The sequence below is a fragment of the Triturus cristatus genome, chromosome 4_2, assembly GCF_964204655.1.
Source record: "Triturus cristatus chromosome 4_2, aTriCri1.1, whole genome shotgun sequence".
Lineage (NCBI taxonomy): Eukaryota > Metazoa > Chordata > Amphibia > Caudata > Salamandridae > Triturus > Triturus cristatus.
The window spans coordinates 40,012,839-40,031,713 of record NC_140586.1 but is presented as its reverse complement, the minus strand read 5'-3'; the positions used below and the strand labels follow the sequence as shown (position 1 = coordinate 40,031,713).

General features: G+C 46.1%; 1 protein-coding gene across 1 annotated transcript in view; it reads right to left on the bottom strand.

Annotated features, from left to right (window-relative positions):
• Nucleotides 1-18,875, bottom strand: part of LMBR1L (limb development membrane protein 1 like) — a 129,467-nt gene that overhangs the window by 65,613 nt on the left and 44,979 nt on the right. Inside the window, exon 2 of the mRNA XM_085600340.1 lies at nt 1,999-2,083. Coding sequence (XP_085456466.1) covers nt 1,999-2,083 — 85 coding nt within the window. The remainder of the gene's footprint in view (nt 1-1,998; nt 2,084-18,875) is intronic.

Here is an 18,875-nt window from a genome sequence, read left to right as displayed (position 1 = left end):
GCGTTAGAGAACCGCTTTTATAAGTTGAAGTTACTAATCTTTTTTGAGCATGCTTACCCCTATATCTACGTTTAGCTTTTTTAACTTTCCTAATCGATTTAGTAGATACCGAGGCATGCTCTAAATGAACCTTAGGGTTAGCTAAAGGGTCAACATGCCTTTCGTTATGCACCTGAACAGTAGTAGTAACAGCTTTCATTACTCCACAGGTAGAATTACTAGCCGTGTGTGTATCAACCAATGGGAGGGACACTTCTCCAGGCATCAAGATAAGGCTTTCTTTGCCCAAGGAAGCCCTCCTATCACTATTAATCTTGCTGACCTTTTTAATGAGATAATTATCCATTGGGCCCTTCATTGGCGGCATTTCATTAAGTTTGCCGTTGCTCATTGGTCCTACCACTCCACCAAATACTATAACAGATTTAAATCAGGAGTAGTGAGGTTCTTCAAAGACAACAAGCCCACTGTACCCATCATATGTTAACTCTAATAACCACTTAATGACACAACCATAAAGCGCGGGCTCACAATCAACCTCAAGGACGTAAATCACACAGCAACAACGTCTCTGGCCCAGACCCGACCTCCTCAGGCCTCTGAGGGCCACAGAGGGCCCGCCCTTTGCCCGGGCTTAGCCCGGCGTCGCCCGCGCGCGTCCCGCGACGCGGAGGGAGCCGTGAACTTTTAAGCGCCTCCGGGCGCGTTGGCGGCATCAGCGGCCGCAAGGCAGTCTGGGGGCTGTAGTCTTCCCCCTCACTCGTCCGCGATGTAAAGTGGCGGCGGCGGGGGAGACACGCAGCAGAAGGGAGCACAGAAGCTGCGGCGCCGACGGCAGAATGCAGAGCAGAGTTCACCCCAACAGGTAGGCAGGTGGGCAGGTGTCTTTCGAGTTAAGCTTCCCGCTCCCCCGAGGGAGCCGTGAACTTTTAAGCGCCTCCGGGCGCGTTGGCGGCGTCAGCAGCCGCAAGGCAGTCTGGGGGCTGTAGTCTCCCCCCTCACTCGTCCGCGATGTAAAGTGGCGGCGGCGGGGGAGACACGCAGCAGAAGGGAGCACAGAAGCTGCGGCGCCGACGGCAGAATGCAGAGCAGAGTTCACCCCAACAGGTAGGCAGGTGGGCAGGTGTCTTTCGAGTTAAAAGTTCACGGCTCCCTCGGGGGAGCGGGAAGCTTAAGCGCCTCCGGGCGCGTTGGCGGCGTCAGCGGCCGCAAGGCAGTCTGGGGGCTGTAGTCTCCCCCCTCACTCGTCCGCGATGTAAAGTGGCGGCGGCGGGGGAGACACGCAGCAGAAGGGAGCACAGAAGCTGCGGCGCCGACGGCAGAATGCAGAGCAGAGTTCACCCCAACAGGTAGGCAGGTGGGCAGGTGTCTTTCGAGTTAAGCTTCCCCTACACAGCTCCCCCAAAACATGCATACCTCAGGACATTCACAAACCTGCAACCTTAACAAGCCCCCAAACCCCCACCCCCAAAAGTATACTTCATGCGGCCCCTAAAATACACACTTCATGTGGCCCACAATACTCGTACACCTCTTAAACCCTCGCCCACACACAAAACCTGCACTGTTTATAACACTAACAAAACCTGCACGCTTTGCAAGCCCCACTTTCTCCCTCGAAACACATACAATTGACGAGTTCCCCAAAACACGCTCACTTCAGGAAATGCATAAACACGCCCCCCACCCCTTCAAGGACATCTCGTCCGCAGCTAAACCCACACCCCTCCCATGAGGATGTCTTCTAAAGAGATTCCCCACCTATTTTAAAGCATTCCATTCTTTACAGCCGGGTTTACAAATACTAGAAAGGGCGTCGAAACACACGGTTTTCACAAAGAAATGCCCTCTGTGATTGCCACAGGTCACACCTCCCCGAAAAGGCATGCCCTTCACGAGGTCCCTGAAGTGCGTAGGCAACACGAGACGTTTCACCGTTCCCCACCTCTGCCCTGCTGACGCCTGGCGAGTGACGTCACTCGCAACCTGCGCACTCACCTGTCGTGAAGTCGCCGTGCTTCTTGAAGCGGGTGATAACAACGTACGACAAGATGTAGAGAATTCCGAAGAGAAGCGAGCAGATCTAAGGAGAGAGATAAAGAGAGGGACACATCAGCGCCAACACTGACGACAGAGAACCCATATAAACATGGCACACGTACTGACAGGGTCAAGTTCCGTGCGACACAACCAGACCATATGTCAGGATATCATTCACCTCACCCGGCTCCTCCAACATAGGACACATTACAATCACGGAAACCACAATCAAGCATAAAGGTCGGTCGTACACATCACACCAGCTCTTCCCTCATTGGACAGAGTACAACAACATGTAGAGAGCCCATCTTCTGCACTGATCCCATTTCATCCTGCTTAGGAATGTACTATAAACACACCCCTCTCTAGATAAACCATACAGGTCTGCCTTACACAGCACATCTAGCTCCTACTCCATAGGTCATACTACAACCACACCACTCTCCAAACTTATAGGTCTGCCTTATACACCACACTCAACAACTCCAACATAGGACATGCTACAACCACACATCATGCCCAACACTTCCTGTATAGGACACACTATAACCACAACATTCTCCAACTAGACTGGGCTGCCTTACACATCACACCCAAATCGCCCCACAAAGGGTGTACAACAACCACATTCTCTGCCACTGCACACACCTGACCATCTGCAATCGCTCCAGACAGTTTGCACGCCACAACGCCACAGTGGTGCCATTTGTCTACAAACCTCACACTGTGCATGAGGGCCATAACTCAACACAAAATAATTGATCCATAGAAGGGATTCAGTTACTGCCACGCTTTGGAAATACAAAACCCATGTGATGCAGAGAGTCGTTTCAACCAAGGCGCAAATGGTTACAGATCCAAATCTCAACTGAGCAACGAGGTCTACTTTCAGGAAGTCAACTTTTTCATGTATGTGCACACTTATGACAAATTGGTAAACTACAACGACAAGCGTGCGTTGTAAATCAGGACAGTCACAATATCAGAAGGACCAAGCCCGCAATTCCCCCCCCCTCCAAAATTAAAAATCATTTGCAAAGCCAATAGGTCTCACCTTTGGGACATATCAGCTTTTCCAATGGATTTTAGCAGTGCTGTGCAGACTGGCTAAACTGGAGGGAAAAGAAAAGCCTAGGGCAGACGTCCACGTCATTTTGTAGACATGTGCCCTACACATGCACGCACCAACAAAATGACACAGGCTTTTCTTTTATTTACAGAGCTGAGTTGGAACATGGAAGATGTGGGCGGGAGGATGCAACAAGGAGGGTGGGGGCAGAAAAAACCCAGACGGTGCAGGTGAGGGGTAGGCAACACCGAGGGCACAGGTGGGGAAAGCAATACAGAAGGCACAGTTGGGGGAAGGAACACAGAGGGTGGGAGACGAAAGCAACACATAGGGCAGGGGTAGAAATGCATAACATGGGTATAGAGAGCAACATGGAGGGCAGGGGAAGAGAAGCACATGGGCAATGGAACGCAACGTGGATTTGGGGGAGAAGCACGTGGGCAAGAAAGCAACACCTGAGGACAGAAGAACACGAGGGCAAGCGCTACAGAGAGGGGGTGGGAAGAAGCACACAGGCAAGAAAGAAAGAGAAACGCAGAGTACAGAGGCAGGAAGAGAAGTATACAATGAAGACAGCTGAAAAACAGGCATGGAGTGCTAAACCAAAATGGAAAAAAGTAGTGCCTGAAGATTAAGCGGTGGATGGACAAGTAATGGGGTGATGCTCCACGGTAGGGACAAACACAAGAAGAGGAAGGAAAGCCCACTCAAGGGAACACATAAAAAGCAAGTAAATGGGATTGACAAAGGCAACCAATGGTAAGCAGGGAGGGGGGGGGGGTATTCTAAGACACAGTAAGATGACAATAGGTATTTTCAGGACCAGACAGCATGTGCCATCTGATAGGCAAGACCTACAAATTAATAGCTATGCTTGCCACAGTTATGCACACATGCAACTCCAAACTTCTGATTGTGCTGCCAACAGTTATGCTCCCGTGCAGCCTCCACACTACATTATTACTGTATGCTTCTATAGTTCCCCAATGATACAACTGCATGAACTCTTCAGGCGCTCTTAAACACCCTCCACCAGTCGGCCTCAACATCATGACAGCTTACAGGCTTCACCATCCTACAGTTCCCATCCACACGTGTATGTTCCAGTTCTAAAATTGCCAATAAAGGTCACATTTTAACCACCAGTTCTTCCATAGAGAGTCCCAGGTTTTGGCAGACATACCCCTCACAATGCAGGGCAAAGGTAGGAAAATAAATGAAAAGACAAATGTACTTCCTCACCTAGTGGGAACAATAGCTATGTTCCTTTTGGCAGGAAATGCTAACACACAAGTTCCTGTTAAAGGAAAAGGTTCAGTGCCGCAAGAGAGCAATATTGCGTCATGACTCAGCCTGACTGGTCACGGAAGTGATCAAAACTGGTGCGTGAACATATTTATCTGTGTAAAATCAACAAGTCCGAGATGGCCGGCTCCATACCAGTTTTTTCACTCAAAATACTAACTATGTAACTTAGTTCAATTTCCTCTATGCACATTTATTTTATGTGGACGTTCTAAAAATTTGGCATGGTTCAAGCCCGTTTGTTGTGGCTGCACTCTATTAAGCCAGCATCAGTCTCGGCCATGTCTGTATCTGGCCTAACATCCTTTCCCCTGTTGTACTTTGTAGTTTTTCATCTGTTACATGAAAAGTGCAGGCTGCACTAGCTTCATTTTTCATGTCGCAATTGATTGTGGTGAACGTGGCTGTTCAGGTATATACTAGTTCACACATTTGCTTCAATGCAACTCTCAATATGTATTTTGGTTGGTTTGAAGTTCAGTGATGGTTTTACAGATCTAGTTTGTAAGCAGTTATTTATTTGTGAAAATGACACGAAACATTTCATTTAGACCATGTTTCAGTACCTGTTGATAACAGCCATACTGTAATAAAAGCTCTTACCGCAGATGATTTTCTGTGCTTATGGAATTTACCACTTGAAGAGCCACTTAACTTATTTAAATTGAGAATAACTGGATGAGAGAAATTATTAAATTCTCTAGCGCGATTAGGAGAATGTAATCATTTTACATTTTCGTGAAATTAAGACATTTTAAAAAGAGATAGTCTGCACAGTCAAGCTGCATTTTTTTCAGCAAATCAGTTTTCAGAATAAAGGGAAAAAAGAACGCAGAGTGAATTTGTGAGTTGAAAAACAAGAAAAACTGCACAACTCGTGGCAGCGTTCTCTAGAATTCCATGGAAGTAAATTTAGACGATTTCACACACTACTGAAATAAACACTTAGCATGCTAGCAAGTGGCATTTAGTTAGGTATTCGTTCTTGTAGGTGGAGAGGCTAGCCCTATCCGCAACGATTTTTTTTTTTTTTAAAACTTTGAAGTTACTGGTAATTATGTGAATAACTAGCAGGAATGCGCAAGCCCAAGAAATGGACAAGTCGCATCTTGAACAGCAGTGTTAAAACAGTCTTCAAACAGGGGTACGACCCCCCTGGGCTAGCAACATGGATGACCAGTGGGGTACGTGGCTGTGCCACAGAGGAGTTAAGTTTCCTCAGTGCCCAGCCTGTGTTCAGTCCCTTGAAGCTACCAGTGTTTCCAGGCCATGCCTCCAAAAAATGCAGACACATTTCAGATAACATGTCTGTATTTTTTAGGTCGAGCCTAGGCATCACATGAGCTGTCTCTTGAGACATGCTGCATTTGCTCTCTGCGCTTTCAGCACACCCATCGCTTTTCATTGGTTACTTCCTCTGCCTTTTGACATTTCTTTGGTAAATAGTTAACATTTGTCCCGCCTTGTGGCTGTTTTGTTCCTGCCGTGGAGACTGCCTTGTTTACATGGAATCTTTAACTATTGGCCATGTGTTTTGGTGCACTACTTTTTTTATTTAGCCTTTGTTGCAACTTTGGATGCCGTCCGTCTGAAGTCGGCACTCTGAATCCCATCTCATCGGAGCAGTCCCATGTGAGCCGCTCATCGGAGTCTGTATGTTCTTAATTTAAGCAACTGTTTTACTAAGTTACATTTGCCGTACTTACGGCTTTCACAATTTTTTCATTTGTGTGACTATTAACACTTTAATTTGCTCGTTGGTAGTCGGACAGCAAACACTTTTCTTTTGGGGTGCGGTCTGCTACTAAACTCAGCACTTGTGCTCTATTACGCTTTCTCAGAGCGGTTCCATTTGTGATATCTTTTTACTAATCTGGGTTGCAGGCAGTGGGGCGGTCCACCGGAGGCCTCATTCAAACCGTGGTGCCACCAGTTTTGGTTGCAGCAGACTGTTTCAACGTCTCCCAACTCCGACTCCAAACACAGCCGCCATCCATCGGGCACTTACAGCACCATCTCCGGACAAACCACCCAACCCCCACTCGGAGCATCCCTTGCTTTCCCAGCCCCAGTGGCGCCCCTCCCCGCAAACGCACTAAGCTCCTCCTTCTAAGCATCACAGGGGCCTAGGACATGTTTGAGGAAAAAGTCTGAGGAGGCTAATAGAGTTTTGAAACCTGTTTTAAGTGTGCCTGCCTGCTAATAAGTACATTCTGTTAGAACTGTATTCAGTAGGTAATCAATCAATCAAATTCTTTATTTCGGCCAATTAGGCCATAAAAGATACAAAAACAATGTCATTAAAATACATCCACATTAATATAAGAACATGATAAAATACATAAAACCATCATAATGTAAAAATAATTTCTTATTGCAAGAAGCGTTAAGGTTCATAGCCAAAGGGATCAGTCTTTAAGATATTTTGACCTTAACTGCCACATGGCCATTAAAAATTTAGCAACTGCAAATACTATGTGGGGTGCCGTGCTCGTTTTCAATATTCTAAGCGAATGGAGATAGCTCCTTAAGCCCAAATTTCTGCATAGAGGAGCTAACCAGAATTTTCTGGGTCGGTTGTATGCAGGACAGAAAAACATAATATGGGATTCTTCCTCATCATGAATGCAACAACCTGGGCAGATTTTATCCGTCCTTTTTGCCCAGTTGTGAATAAATATTTTGATGGGAAGAGTCCCTAGCCTCCATTGGATGAACAATTTTCTAGCTAGTATGGGGAAAATGATGTCCATAAACCCTTCGAATTGGTATGAATCCTTGAAATCCAAAAATCTAACAGTCAAAATACCTTTATTGGGGGCGGAAACCAGGGAGGCAAAACTTTTCTCCCTATAAATACCCACAAGGCGTTTGCGTGGCACCCTGAAGCAGCCTTGTTCGGGGGAATCCCATAGTTCGGGAAGACCTAGTCGGTAAAGTTCTTTCTTTATAAAAACCAGCCACGGGATTTTATCACAGAGATTATAATTCATGACATGGGTGAGCTCTTGCCTGTAATGTTCGAGCTCGGCAGTGGACCAAAGCCTATGCCAGAATCTCAGTGGCATTAATTCCAGGTCTTCTCTTATGGAGGGTAGACCCAAGTCTAATCTTAGGGGGAGAAGGGGTGTGCCACAAGGAAGAGACAAAAGGCGCCTTATAAAATTGTTCTCTACTTTTACAATTCCTAAACCCGCTTTATGTCCCCAAAGTTCTCCACCGTAGGATGCGGCGGCTTTTGCTTGCGTTTTATACATCTCAACTGCCGGACTAATAGGTTTGTATGTAGAGGAATTTGCCACTTTCAGAATTCCCCCTGACAGTTGGGAAAGCTTGAGCCGGCTTCTAGTCACCTGAGGTTCCCAAGATAAATTCTCATGGAGAGTTACCCCCAGATACTGAAAGGTATTCACCCTCTCCAATCTTTCAGGGCTCAGAGAAGGATTAGGTCTGGTTTTAGATGATGGATTAAATATCATGAAGTTGGTCTTTCCTGTATTAATTTCTAGACCATGTTGCTTGCAGAAAAGGCCAAATCCATCAAGGATCCGTTGGATCCCCATCGGAGATTTCGACAGCAGGAGGGTGTCATCCGCAAACATAATGGCGGGTACCCTCCTGCTGCCCAAACAGGGGGCATCATTGTCGACAACAGTGTCAAGATGTGCTATGACACTGTTAACGTAAAGACAGAACAGGGTTGGTGCAAGGACACAGCCCTGCCTGACCCCTCTGAGGACCGGGAATTTTGATGACAGTGCTCCCAACCTCCCATGCCTGACCTGTGCATAGTTATTCTCATGGAGCCTGATAATTGCATTTAATATGTGGGTTGGAACGCCTAACTCCTTTAAAGTCTGCCATAATTTTTTCCTGGGAACTAGGTCGAATGTTGACCTCAGGACCACGAACACCATGTACAGCCTTCCCCTCTCGATGATTACAGTTTTCCAGTAAAGGAGAACGAGGCGGAAGATCTGGTCCATGGTGGATGTTTTTTTCCTGAAGCCAGCCTGGAGAGGACTAAGAATTTTATTGTCCTCCATCCACTCCGAGAGGTGGTTCAAGAGGAGGCGAGAATATAATTTTTCAGGGACATCTATGAGACTTATTGGCCTGTAGTTGGCTGGGAGAAGAGGAGAGCCCTTTTTAAAAATAGGAACTATCTCCGCCCCCAGCCAAGTACAGGGAATCTCCATCCGACCCAGAATGGAATTAAAAAGTATGAGGAAATAGGGACCCCAAATGTCTGGATGAAGACGAAAAAGGTCACCAGGCAACCTATCAAGACCCGGTGCCTTGCCCTTCGCCAAACCCCCGATTGCGTTAGCCACCTCGACAAGAGTGAATTCCAGTTCAGATGTAGGGTCATGGACAATTGTAGAAGCCACATACCCCTCATCATCGCATCGAAACGATTCTTGATAAAGCTGTCCAAAGTGGGCCTCCCATATAGATGCTGCAATGTTTGGCTCCACTGCAGCTTTGGGTTCTGCCGTGCCGGCATTTACCAGAGACCAAAATTTTCTCATATCCCTCGTTTCAAGTGCAAATGTGAGATCCTGCCATCTGTTCCAATCCCATTCTGACCGTGCCACTGCCATAACTCTCCTGTAGTTTCGTCTAAGATCAGAAATTTTAGTTTTATCCAAACCTATTTTGACTGTATTTATTAATTCTGTCTTAATCTTTCTGCAGGATGAGTTATACCATGTTGGGGTACGTGTTTATTTTTCCTCTGCGGTAACACTGGGTAGAAAACCTCACCCAGTGCACCCACTAGGTCATCATGGATTAAGGCCAGCTTCTCGTTAAAATGCAGATCTTTAGGCTGCATAATTAGCAAATCCAGTTCTTGTAGCTCTGGGAGTGCTATCCTGTAGATATTACTTGTAGACTCCTCTGAGTTCTGCAGTTTCCCCCACTTAACCCTGCGTCTGTTTGAGCTAAGTACCAGGTTCCCAGGATCATGACCAAGCTCAGCAGAAAGAGATCGCGCAGCAGCCACAGGATGCACCATCTCCATTATAAGTGCATTGTGGTCACTGTCCGATCTAACAGTGACTTTAAAGTCCAAGACCTTTGGCTATAGACTAATATCTACAAAAATATAGTCCAACCTGGATTCATGGTTCTTCCTGTTAAACGTGCATGCAGAAGGGGTATCAGAGATAGTGCGTCCATTACATGCCCTTAGAGAGAAATTTAATGTTAGGGACATGATTTGCACAGCCAAGGGGGACCAGGATTTAACGTACGGGGATTGGCAGGGGGGGGGGGGGGGGGGGGGGACACCCCAGAGATCATCTTCTGCCGTAAGTGCACCTTCCTTTAAGCCTTCCAAGGGCTCAAAGTGACAATTAAAATCACCGCCCAGCACTATCTTAAGATTATTAGTAAGGGATTCCAGAAAGCGCGCAAGATCATCTAGTAGTGGGGATTCCATAGTAATACTAATAGGGCGGGAGTACACATTAAGGACTGCTAATTTGGAACCATTGGGCCACTTGAGTAGAACACACTGTATGTCCGGCGAGAGAGTCGGTAGGCTCTCCGCATTACACCCAATGTGACTAGCTACCCAGATCGCCAGTCCTCCAGATGGCCTCCCCCTGCCAGACCAAATTGCAGTTACTTCAAAGACTGCATAATCCGCTCTGGACAGAGGTTCCCTAGCCCAAGTCTCCTGAAAGAGACAAATGTCACTATTACTTATTAAAGAGTCCCAGTCACTCGTATCTATTTTGTTGGTGATACCTGCGACATTCCAAGAAAGAACCTTTAAGACGTTATCAGGCACTTCTAATCCATATCCGCCATTTTCCTCCATTATAACATCCATAGTTGGGGATGGAGGTGCATGCGATGATGTTTCAAGGGTCAATGAAGAAATAGTAGAAACATTAGGAGTGGGTGAGGCAATCGGACTTTGGTTATTATTGTTAGGACCCTGTATACTCTTGGGTGAATGGATTGCTAGACCCTGGGAGTTAGTAGATGGCAAAGACTCCTATCGTAATACGCGGGATTCTCGAAGAGTGGTCTCTATTTTGGCACTTACAGGCTCTTGTCGCAAATAACGTCAATCTACCTGTTCAAGGCAACTATATCTATTGGGATGTATGTAGTTGGCATAATTGGAAGGAACATTGCGACTGGACCTAAGTCTGTGTCTGGGTCCATCAACGTCAGGACCAACCCTGGACCAACCGTCATCATTATTCAAATTTAAATTACTACTATTAGGATAAAAATATGACAGATGGACCACTTCAATAGATGTCAATCCTGTATTACCAGACCAGTTACAAATGTATGGTACAATGTTAGGGCTCCTAAAATTTACAATTATGCAGTCCCCAACATTATTCTTATCAGTATGACCAATCCATGGGACCCTTCTTACCAAGAGAATTTTGCCATCAAGGCTAGATGGTAGTGACCTATGAGTATTTAGCCAACTAGTGACCTTATTATGCAGGGAGTCGTACGATTCCACCGCGTTTCCACGTAACATAGGGACCCCCTTCAAGACAACTGAATATACTGCCGCCTCTGGGGGGAGATTTACCACTTTGCACCAATTTTGAGAACTAGCTTGCCTAGCCGGAGTGTGGATTACATTATTTATTACTTTCTCCTCAGCCAGTGTGTATAACGGCCCGGCTATGCTCAACTTACTAGGGTTTGCTGTCAGAGGTTGTTGTTGGCTGCACAGTGTTGTGGGGGGAGATTTTAGCAGGGGAGCTATAGTAGTATTATCTATTTGGGTAGCTATAGGTAATTGAGAAGACAAGATGACAGGGTTTGTGGGCAAATTGGAGGTACGAACAAAGTTCCCAACTACACTATGTTCGGCCATTCTTCGGCCTGAAGCTAAACCCAAAAGTCCCTTGCGCAGATCCATTAAACAAATTTCCATATTGGCCAAACGTTCTTCCAGGGGAATAAGCAATTCCCTCAGTAGAGTACGGAGGGCCAAAAGAGTGACCTCCTCCCCCTCAGCTGAATTGTGCTGGCTTGGAAGAGTTTTAGCCGGAATTTGATGATGCAATACACCTGTTCTACATGATGGCTTTGACCCTTTGCTCGGTAATTCCTTTGGGATTCCCTTGGGCCTGGAGCTGGATTTGGCAGCTTTAACGTGTTTGCCCCCCGTTGAGTGGGCCCTTGTTTGATTTTTCGGAATTGCTCCCTCCCTCTCACCCTGGGCGTGTTGATTCAACTCCCCCATTACTACATGCTTTCTGTGTAGGAACCATCCCTTCGGCAGAGGGCTGGGGTATGGAGGCCTTACAGGGCGGTAGAGGCAATATACTGAGCTCTGCATTTCCTGAATTATCACAATCAACGAAAGAAGTGGCAGAGCAATTTGTTGCAGGTGCAATTGATATTCCATCCATACCATTTTCCCCCCCTACTACTCGAGATGTACAATCTAGAGATTTATCAGGAGTCATAGCATGTGCAAGAGGACCCAAGGAAGATCTCCTCACCCAGTCAATTTCTTGAGAGATTCGCCTTTCCAAGATGGTGATCTCGTCGACAAGGAGGGAACCAGCTTTAGCAAAGTACGTGTCAAGAGTTCCAATCGTCCTCCCTGTCGCTAAGGCGCTCTTACTCCGGGTTTCTCTGGTTGACATGCTTACACACAGGTCCAGGTGTAGCGAGGGCGACAGACAGCTCAAAGGGGCCCAGGCCGGCCCTTGGTCGCCCTTGCTCGAACGGCCTCAAACGGCCCGGTCTTTGCCCGGTCTTTGCCCGGTCTTTGCCCGGTCTTTGCCCGGTCTTTGCCCGGTCTTTGCCCGGTCTTTGCCCGGTCTTTGCCCCGGCCGTCGTCCCGCGCGCGTTCCGCTAGCGCGTAGATGATGGGAGTTGTAAAAATAGAAGATGGAAAAAGAGGAGGAGTTGGCGGGAAGAGGCCCCAGGTGCAGCGGTGATCGCCGCGCTCAGCACTCTGGTCCTCGCAGTCCCGCCGGCAGGAAAAACGCACACACCAAAGTCCCTTGAAGGAAGCAGGGTCCAAATATCCACAGGCAGGTGAATTGGGTTAGCAGCTTTCCCCCAGCAGCGAGATCCTTTGGCAACAGCTACAAGTAGGTAATCTATTTTTATGTAAAATCTTTTGTTACAAACATATGTCTGTCACTTTTAGTTGCCAGAATCTGACCGGATTGACCATTTGAGACCTATAGGTTTTGCCAGTGCTGGTTAATTGTGCAGCTCTGTGCCTTTCTGTAATGGTATCTGGTTTCTCTGTAGGACTGCCATTGTCAGTTGCTTGTATTCTGTGTTTTTATGGCTTGCTGCTTCTGTATAAGGAACACATAACATATGATACAATGTAATCGAATTGGGTTGTTTGGACACATGCACTATATGAGTTTTGCACCCCAAAATTGCATGTGGAACCTCAGAGCCACCACTTCTGCCTGTTAATACTCTGCAGGGAAGAGAAGCTCCTTCTTCTAACATCAGAAAGGTTGGTGGGTAAGTGCTTTTGCGGTTGGTATAAAAACCCAATTGTGGCACAGTAATTTGTTTTCAAAAAGTAGAGTTGTCCTTTTGCATATCTACACGGTGCAGCTGCATAGCTCCTACGAAGTCACTCGTGTGAGATTTCATCGGTCAGTTCTGGCTTAAATGCAGATAAAATTCTGGGACTTGCAGTTCACATTTTAGACATGCGAATCCTGGCCTGCAAAGTGCTGATGGTTAAAATGCCATGACAGGCTGAAGGTGTCGCACATTTGACACTGGACCACTCGGCAGGATGTATACTATGATCATACGGATTTTGTTGTTGACCTTTTTAATTTGCACCTCATCATTTCTCCAATATTTGTTGCGGTCCTTATTAAATAAACAACATAAATGCTGGCAAATCTGTTTCATTCCTTTTTTTCACAAGCTATACATGGACCGGAATGTGTCTGTGCTAAAATAATATTACACACCAGAATCGTTTTACAAACAGATATGTCAAATGTTTATTGCATAAGTTTCTCCATTTTGCCCTAATGGCAAACAGCAAAATCTGATTGCAAAAATCATCGATGAGCTATTGCACAGGACGCAAAAGTGGTGCAGATAAGCCTGACAATGCGTCAATCCCTGGCGGCACAGCACCCAGGATAATGTGCTGCATGGTGAAACACTTATAAGGTCCCAAATGCCAATGCTTGTTACTCTTCCTGCTGGTCAAGACCACAGCATGCAAGCCCGCTGGCATTCGAATGGGGTACAACTACTTTCAGAAGAAATTGAGGAATTCCTGCTTGAAAGAGGGATTACACTTATTAGGACCGCTGTCTATTACCCACAGGCTAAGGGTTTTGTTGAAAGGTGTAATATGGCTCTGAAAGAGGGTCTACAATTGGCTCATTGTGAAGAGGGAGATTGGAGAACTTCCGTCATGAAACTAGTGTGGGCATACCGCACCCCCCCAGGGAAGGATGTGGGTAGAAATCCTTTTGAGATGAGGGGGAGAAAGCCAAGAACTTTAGTGTTGGCGAGATGGATTAATAAGGATGGTGAAGCTATTAGCGTGGAGAAGCATGAGGGTGGGCATACCGCACCCCCCCAGGGAAGGATGTGTGTAGAAATCCTTTTGAGATGATAAGGGGGAGAAAGCCAAGAACTTTAGTGTGGGCGAGATGGATTAATAAGGATGGTGAAGCTATTAGCGTGGAGAAGCATGAGGGTGGTAATTGCAGTGATGACATTCATAGCAACCTGCACACCAAATTACAGGAAGTGGATTGGGTGAGAGTTAAGAGAAGAAGGAGGGTTAGGAAAGAGTGGTTGAGTTTTTCTGAGCCACTCTGGAGTCAAGAGGGTGAAGACAGTCCTTACTACTGAGCGATGCAAATGTGTGGATTATAAATAAAAAAAAAAAAAAGTTAAATTATCTGAATGTCTGTTTCATAACAAGGATTCTGAGAAGACGCCCAGACCCATGAGTGGAATGGAGTCGGAGTAAGAGTATTCAGTACACAGGTGCACAGAAAGCAGCGTGGAGGGACGGTTATTTGCTGCAGTATGTAATTGGGCTAGCCTTGTGTTGTATGCGATGAGTGACTTTTGATTAACAAGTGTAGGTTTGTATATATTATTTATAACCTTGTGCTATTTTTGCCTTTTTTTTTGTTCTTGGTTATTGCATATATTATTATATTTTCCCTTTCTTTTTTTTTGTTTTTTTTTGAAGAAGGTAAAAGTTCGGCATCCTGTTGTCTTGTGCTGCTTGCTCCTCGTGGAGCTCTCTCCCCTCAAGTTCCAAGTGGAATACTGTGAACGATGGTTCCTTTCCAAGCAGTAAACGGGCACTTCCCTTCCTGTTAGGATTCATCTAATAAAACTCCTGCACTCGTTGCTCTGGAATACCTGGACTTATTTCACACCCTCCCTCACTCCAGCACTCTCCCACCCACCTGACGAAAGTCAACTGTGTTTAAACACTATTTCTTAGACTGCTTGCACGTGTTCGTCCTGCAAGTCCGCACTAAAGTCTCTGGGAGTAGTAAGCAAGTTGTAGGACAGCCCCGCCCTTCAAACAAGTGAAATTTGAAGAGCAGGAGAATGACATGAAAGGGGCGGGAGAGGAGGGCTAAATTGGCTTTCGTCCATGGCCCCGAGAGAGCAAAGGCCAACTCTGTACGGGGTCACACTGGGCCATAGTCAGGGCAGGTTCTACTTTAGAAGGAGAAAAGGCAGCCTTATCATGCCAGCACAAAGCACCAGAGGGGAGAAATTGTGAATATTTAATTCTGACGTCAGCAAAAAAATCCTTTCACTATGCCATCATGGAAGCTACCAGGGAGCACCGTTCACAAACACACTATAGTGAGATAGTCTCATGGGCGCCATGACACAGATGACGGCAAAAGTACCCAAGGCACGGCAAGCCGTACTTCTAAAATACCTGTAAATACGCTTCTTTAATCGGTTCCATCGAGATTGATCTGTAGAAACTATCTGCTGTGCCCTAAGGTACTTTCTCCCCACATCTGGAACTCTTAAATGCCCCAGATTCAGTTGCACTCTCCATTCTTCACCCTGTTTAAAGTGGATTTGGGGGGGCGCCAACCATAGGGAGGTCTGCCCCCTGGGTATTTTGGGGAAGTGTAGCAATCGGACGACTGCTCTGGGTTTGGCCAAGTTTTGGGCAACTTATGTAGCCCAACGGTATATATGATCCGCCATTTTATGGGACCAGCCACCATTTTGTCTGGTGACACAGTGGCTGGTACTAGTTAGGGAGTATTTTTGCCCCACCCTCCAGTCCCTTTTCTTAGGTTTCGGGTGAAGGCTCCTCCCTTTTTATTCCCCTCATTGTGGGGTGTATGCGTTTTTATTGAATACAGGTGCGCTGGGGTGTTCGTGCTGTTAGTTATCGCTTGAAGCAGGTGCATAGGCAGTTGCCATGGTTTACCGAAGTTTATTGCTGTCAGCGGCAGTTCAGGCTGAAAGGGAATGGTCAGGCAAGTTCACATCTGGAAGTGTCAGGAAGTTTAAGGTTCTGTAGGAAGTTAATGGGTTAAGAGGTTAATATATGTATGAAAGAGGTCTCCGTTGCATTTCACCAGCCTTGGAGCATACACAATTTTGATATATTAAGTTGTTATGAAGGAGAGAGGGATATCTTAGGGGTGGGAGGTAGTTTACCATAGGTGATAAACGTTGTATAGTGAGGTTGCCATTTTGTAAGGCTGAGATTGCCATTTTGTAAGGCGAAGGCCAAGATTATTTTCTGGGATGTGCACCTGTTTCAATAAAGCAGCCTTTTCCACACAAACCTGATGTCAGTAGTCCGTGCCGTTCCCCTCTTCCCCAATGGCTTCCTTTCTAGCTTCTCCATTCCCCTCAAACTAAACTCTCATTGCTGCTCTCTTCATTAGGGGTACCCAGGAGGAGTAAGTCTCTAGGACATCTCTCCTGGGGTAATTCAAGCACACCGTGCAGTGCAAAACTGGCAACAGTTTAATAGGTGGATTAAAGGGGGCGGGACAAAGGAGGCAGCTGAGGTCAGAGCCAATCTGACCTTCAGCCTAATGTGGTCCTGTGGGTGGAGAAATCTGAGGCTGCCGTTGCCAGTTCTGTTTTTTTGGCTTGGGCAGGTGCTATTCGGTCAGTGTGGTTTTGTAGGATATTACTTTGGTGGCGTTTTCAGGTTTGGGCTGGGTTTAACTGTTTAAATACAACAAGGGTAGCAGGACAGCACATGGCTGAGGCATTAAGCCAGAAGCGTCGGGTTGTCGGTGGATAAACATTTGCAGATTTGGCACGCGGAAAACAAGGTTTGGGTCATATTTGAAACCAAGTTGATTGGGGAGGAAGCAGGATGGTAGAGGAAGCTGTGACTGATTGGGTGAGTTCATAACTGGGGGGGGGGGGGGGGGGGGGATACGTTATGAAAATGTATTAGTGGGTGGGAATGGTTTTTTTTAAATAGTGAATGTCCTAAGAAATACAACAGCCTTTTGCTCTCCAAGGCTGTCCTGGTTCTTTCTGTACTATCCCTCCCAATGACTAACGTGACATCTCTGATGAAACCGATTGCCATCTCTGATCTAATATTTGAATGCTAAAATTGTATTCTACATCTTTGTACAGTGGAAAATGAATTTTCCTTTGGAAAGCACTCCGATGTTGGCCCCAGATATTGTGAAATGCAGAACGCGTCAAAAGTTTAAAAATTGCTTTTAACTGAGCAGTTGCTCAGGTGGCACAAACAGCTGAGTGGAGACCTGGTAAGGCCATTGCTGCAATGTGCAATGGGAAATGAGTGATGGGCAGGTTCAGGTGGCTCTTGTTGGAAGTTACCTCTTTGCTTGTAAATTGATGCTCAAAGGCCACTTCGAGTCAACAAAATCATACTATTTATAGGCCTTTAAGACCTATTGCTTATAATACCAATGCTTAGTCCAGGTTTTAGGTTAGCCCATGGCTTAACACGCGTTGCCTTTCTTGTCAATCTTGAATCCTTGCTTCTTAAATCGGTGACTTCCCTTCCTCTTCTTTTGTTTCACTCAGTGGAGTACAGCTTCTTTGCCAGCTTTACAGTTGGATGAATTGCATCCTTCTATGGTTCACTTCAGGAACTGTTTTTTTCTTTTGCACTCAATGGGAATATATGTGTGTTTTCTTTCTCTGCCCCATATGATGCTCTCCCATACTCAAATCCCCATTCCCCGCGCTCTCGTGTTGCTCCCCTTCCCGTCCAAGGGTAAAAGAAGTGCAAAGGTGTATTTTTGTCAGGTTTGACTGCAGAGTATACTTTATCAGGCATGATTTCTATTATCTCACGCTGGCCACTTGTTGCATGAAAGCCCAGGTCTCGGTACAGAGAGGCAGCATTTATGGCACTCAGGAAGGAACATGCTGTTGAACTAATTCAGTCACTGCTTGTGGCAAAGAAGGATATGAAAGAGGTCTCTTCTCGCAGAAGACAATACATCTGCTCCACAGCTGCTGCAGTGGACCAAACAGCTGGAGCATTTGCTCCAGTAAACAGGTGTGTGGAAATAAATGGCAAGCACTTTCCTTTAAATTCATATTTTCACAGCAACAAAGAGTAGCAGCTGGAATGCTTTCATCTTAGCCAGGTTAGACTAATGCTTTGCCCTCTACTTGGCCTTCCAACCAGACTGATAAGTAAGCTTCAGCTGTTGTAAAATGCACCACCCAGAATGAGCGTTAATATTAAGACATGCAAGTTTATATAGCCAGTTCTGACTAAGCTACACTGGCTCCCTACGAACCAAAGGTTGAGGTTTAAGGCCCTATAGCTGTCCTACAAAACTCTACATGACCCACGTGCAAATCCCCTATCCAAGAGATTCTCTTTTAACAAACCTAATCGCAGTTATGGTAAGGAGCCGGCTTCCTCAGAGTAGCAACGTTTCAACGTGTTACTCTAGGGCACAGAGGCTTTTCTATTGCAGCAGCAAACTGTGGAATAGCATGACACTGAAAGTGTGACAAAAGCCCTCTTTGTTGAAGTTTGGGAAACTTTGTTGAAGTTTGGGAAACTGCTGAAGACCTGGCTATTGTTAGTTCTTAGTCTTTTTTAACTTGGACCTTCATCCTGCAGATCTTCCCAGCATACCTCATGGGTTATCAGCACCAAGATACCTTTCAGTGATAGTTCATGCTCAACAAATACAAATACATTTTACTACAGGGTTGTAGTCCTCTGTTAGTTTTAAGAAGGATCATGTGCACTTGGCTTTTTAAATTCTGAACAGAAGGGGAGGTCTGTCCACCCCCCGGGAGATTTAGGGCAGTGGTGCAGTCCAGCGACTGCACCACTATATTTTGGCTACATTTGGGTTATGGAGATAGCCCACTATTTATACGAACATTTCAAGTGGCAGCCACCATTTTATCTTGTACAATAGCTTTTTTTTTTGCGTTCCTTATTAATTTGGTGACATGGCGATAGAGTGGAGCAGACTAT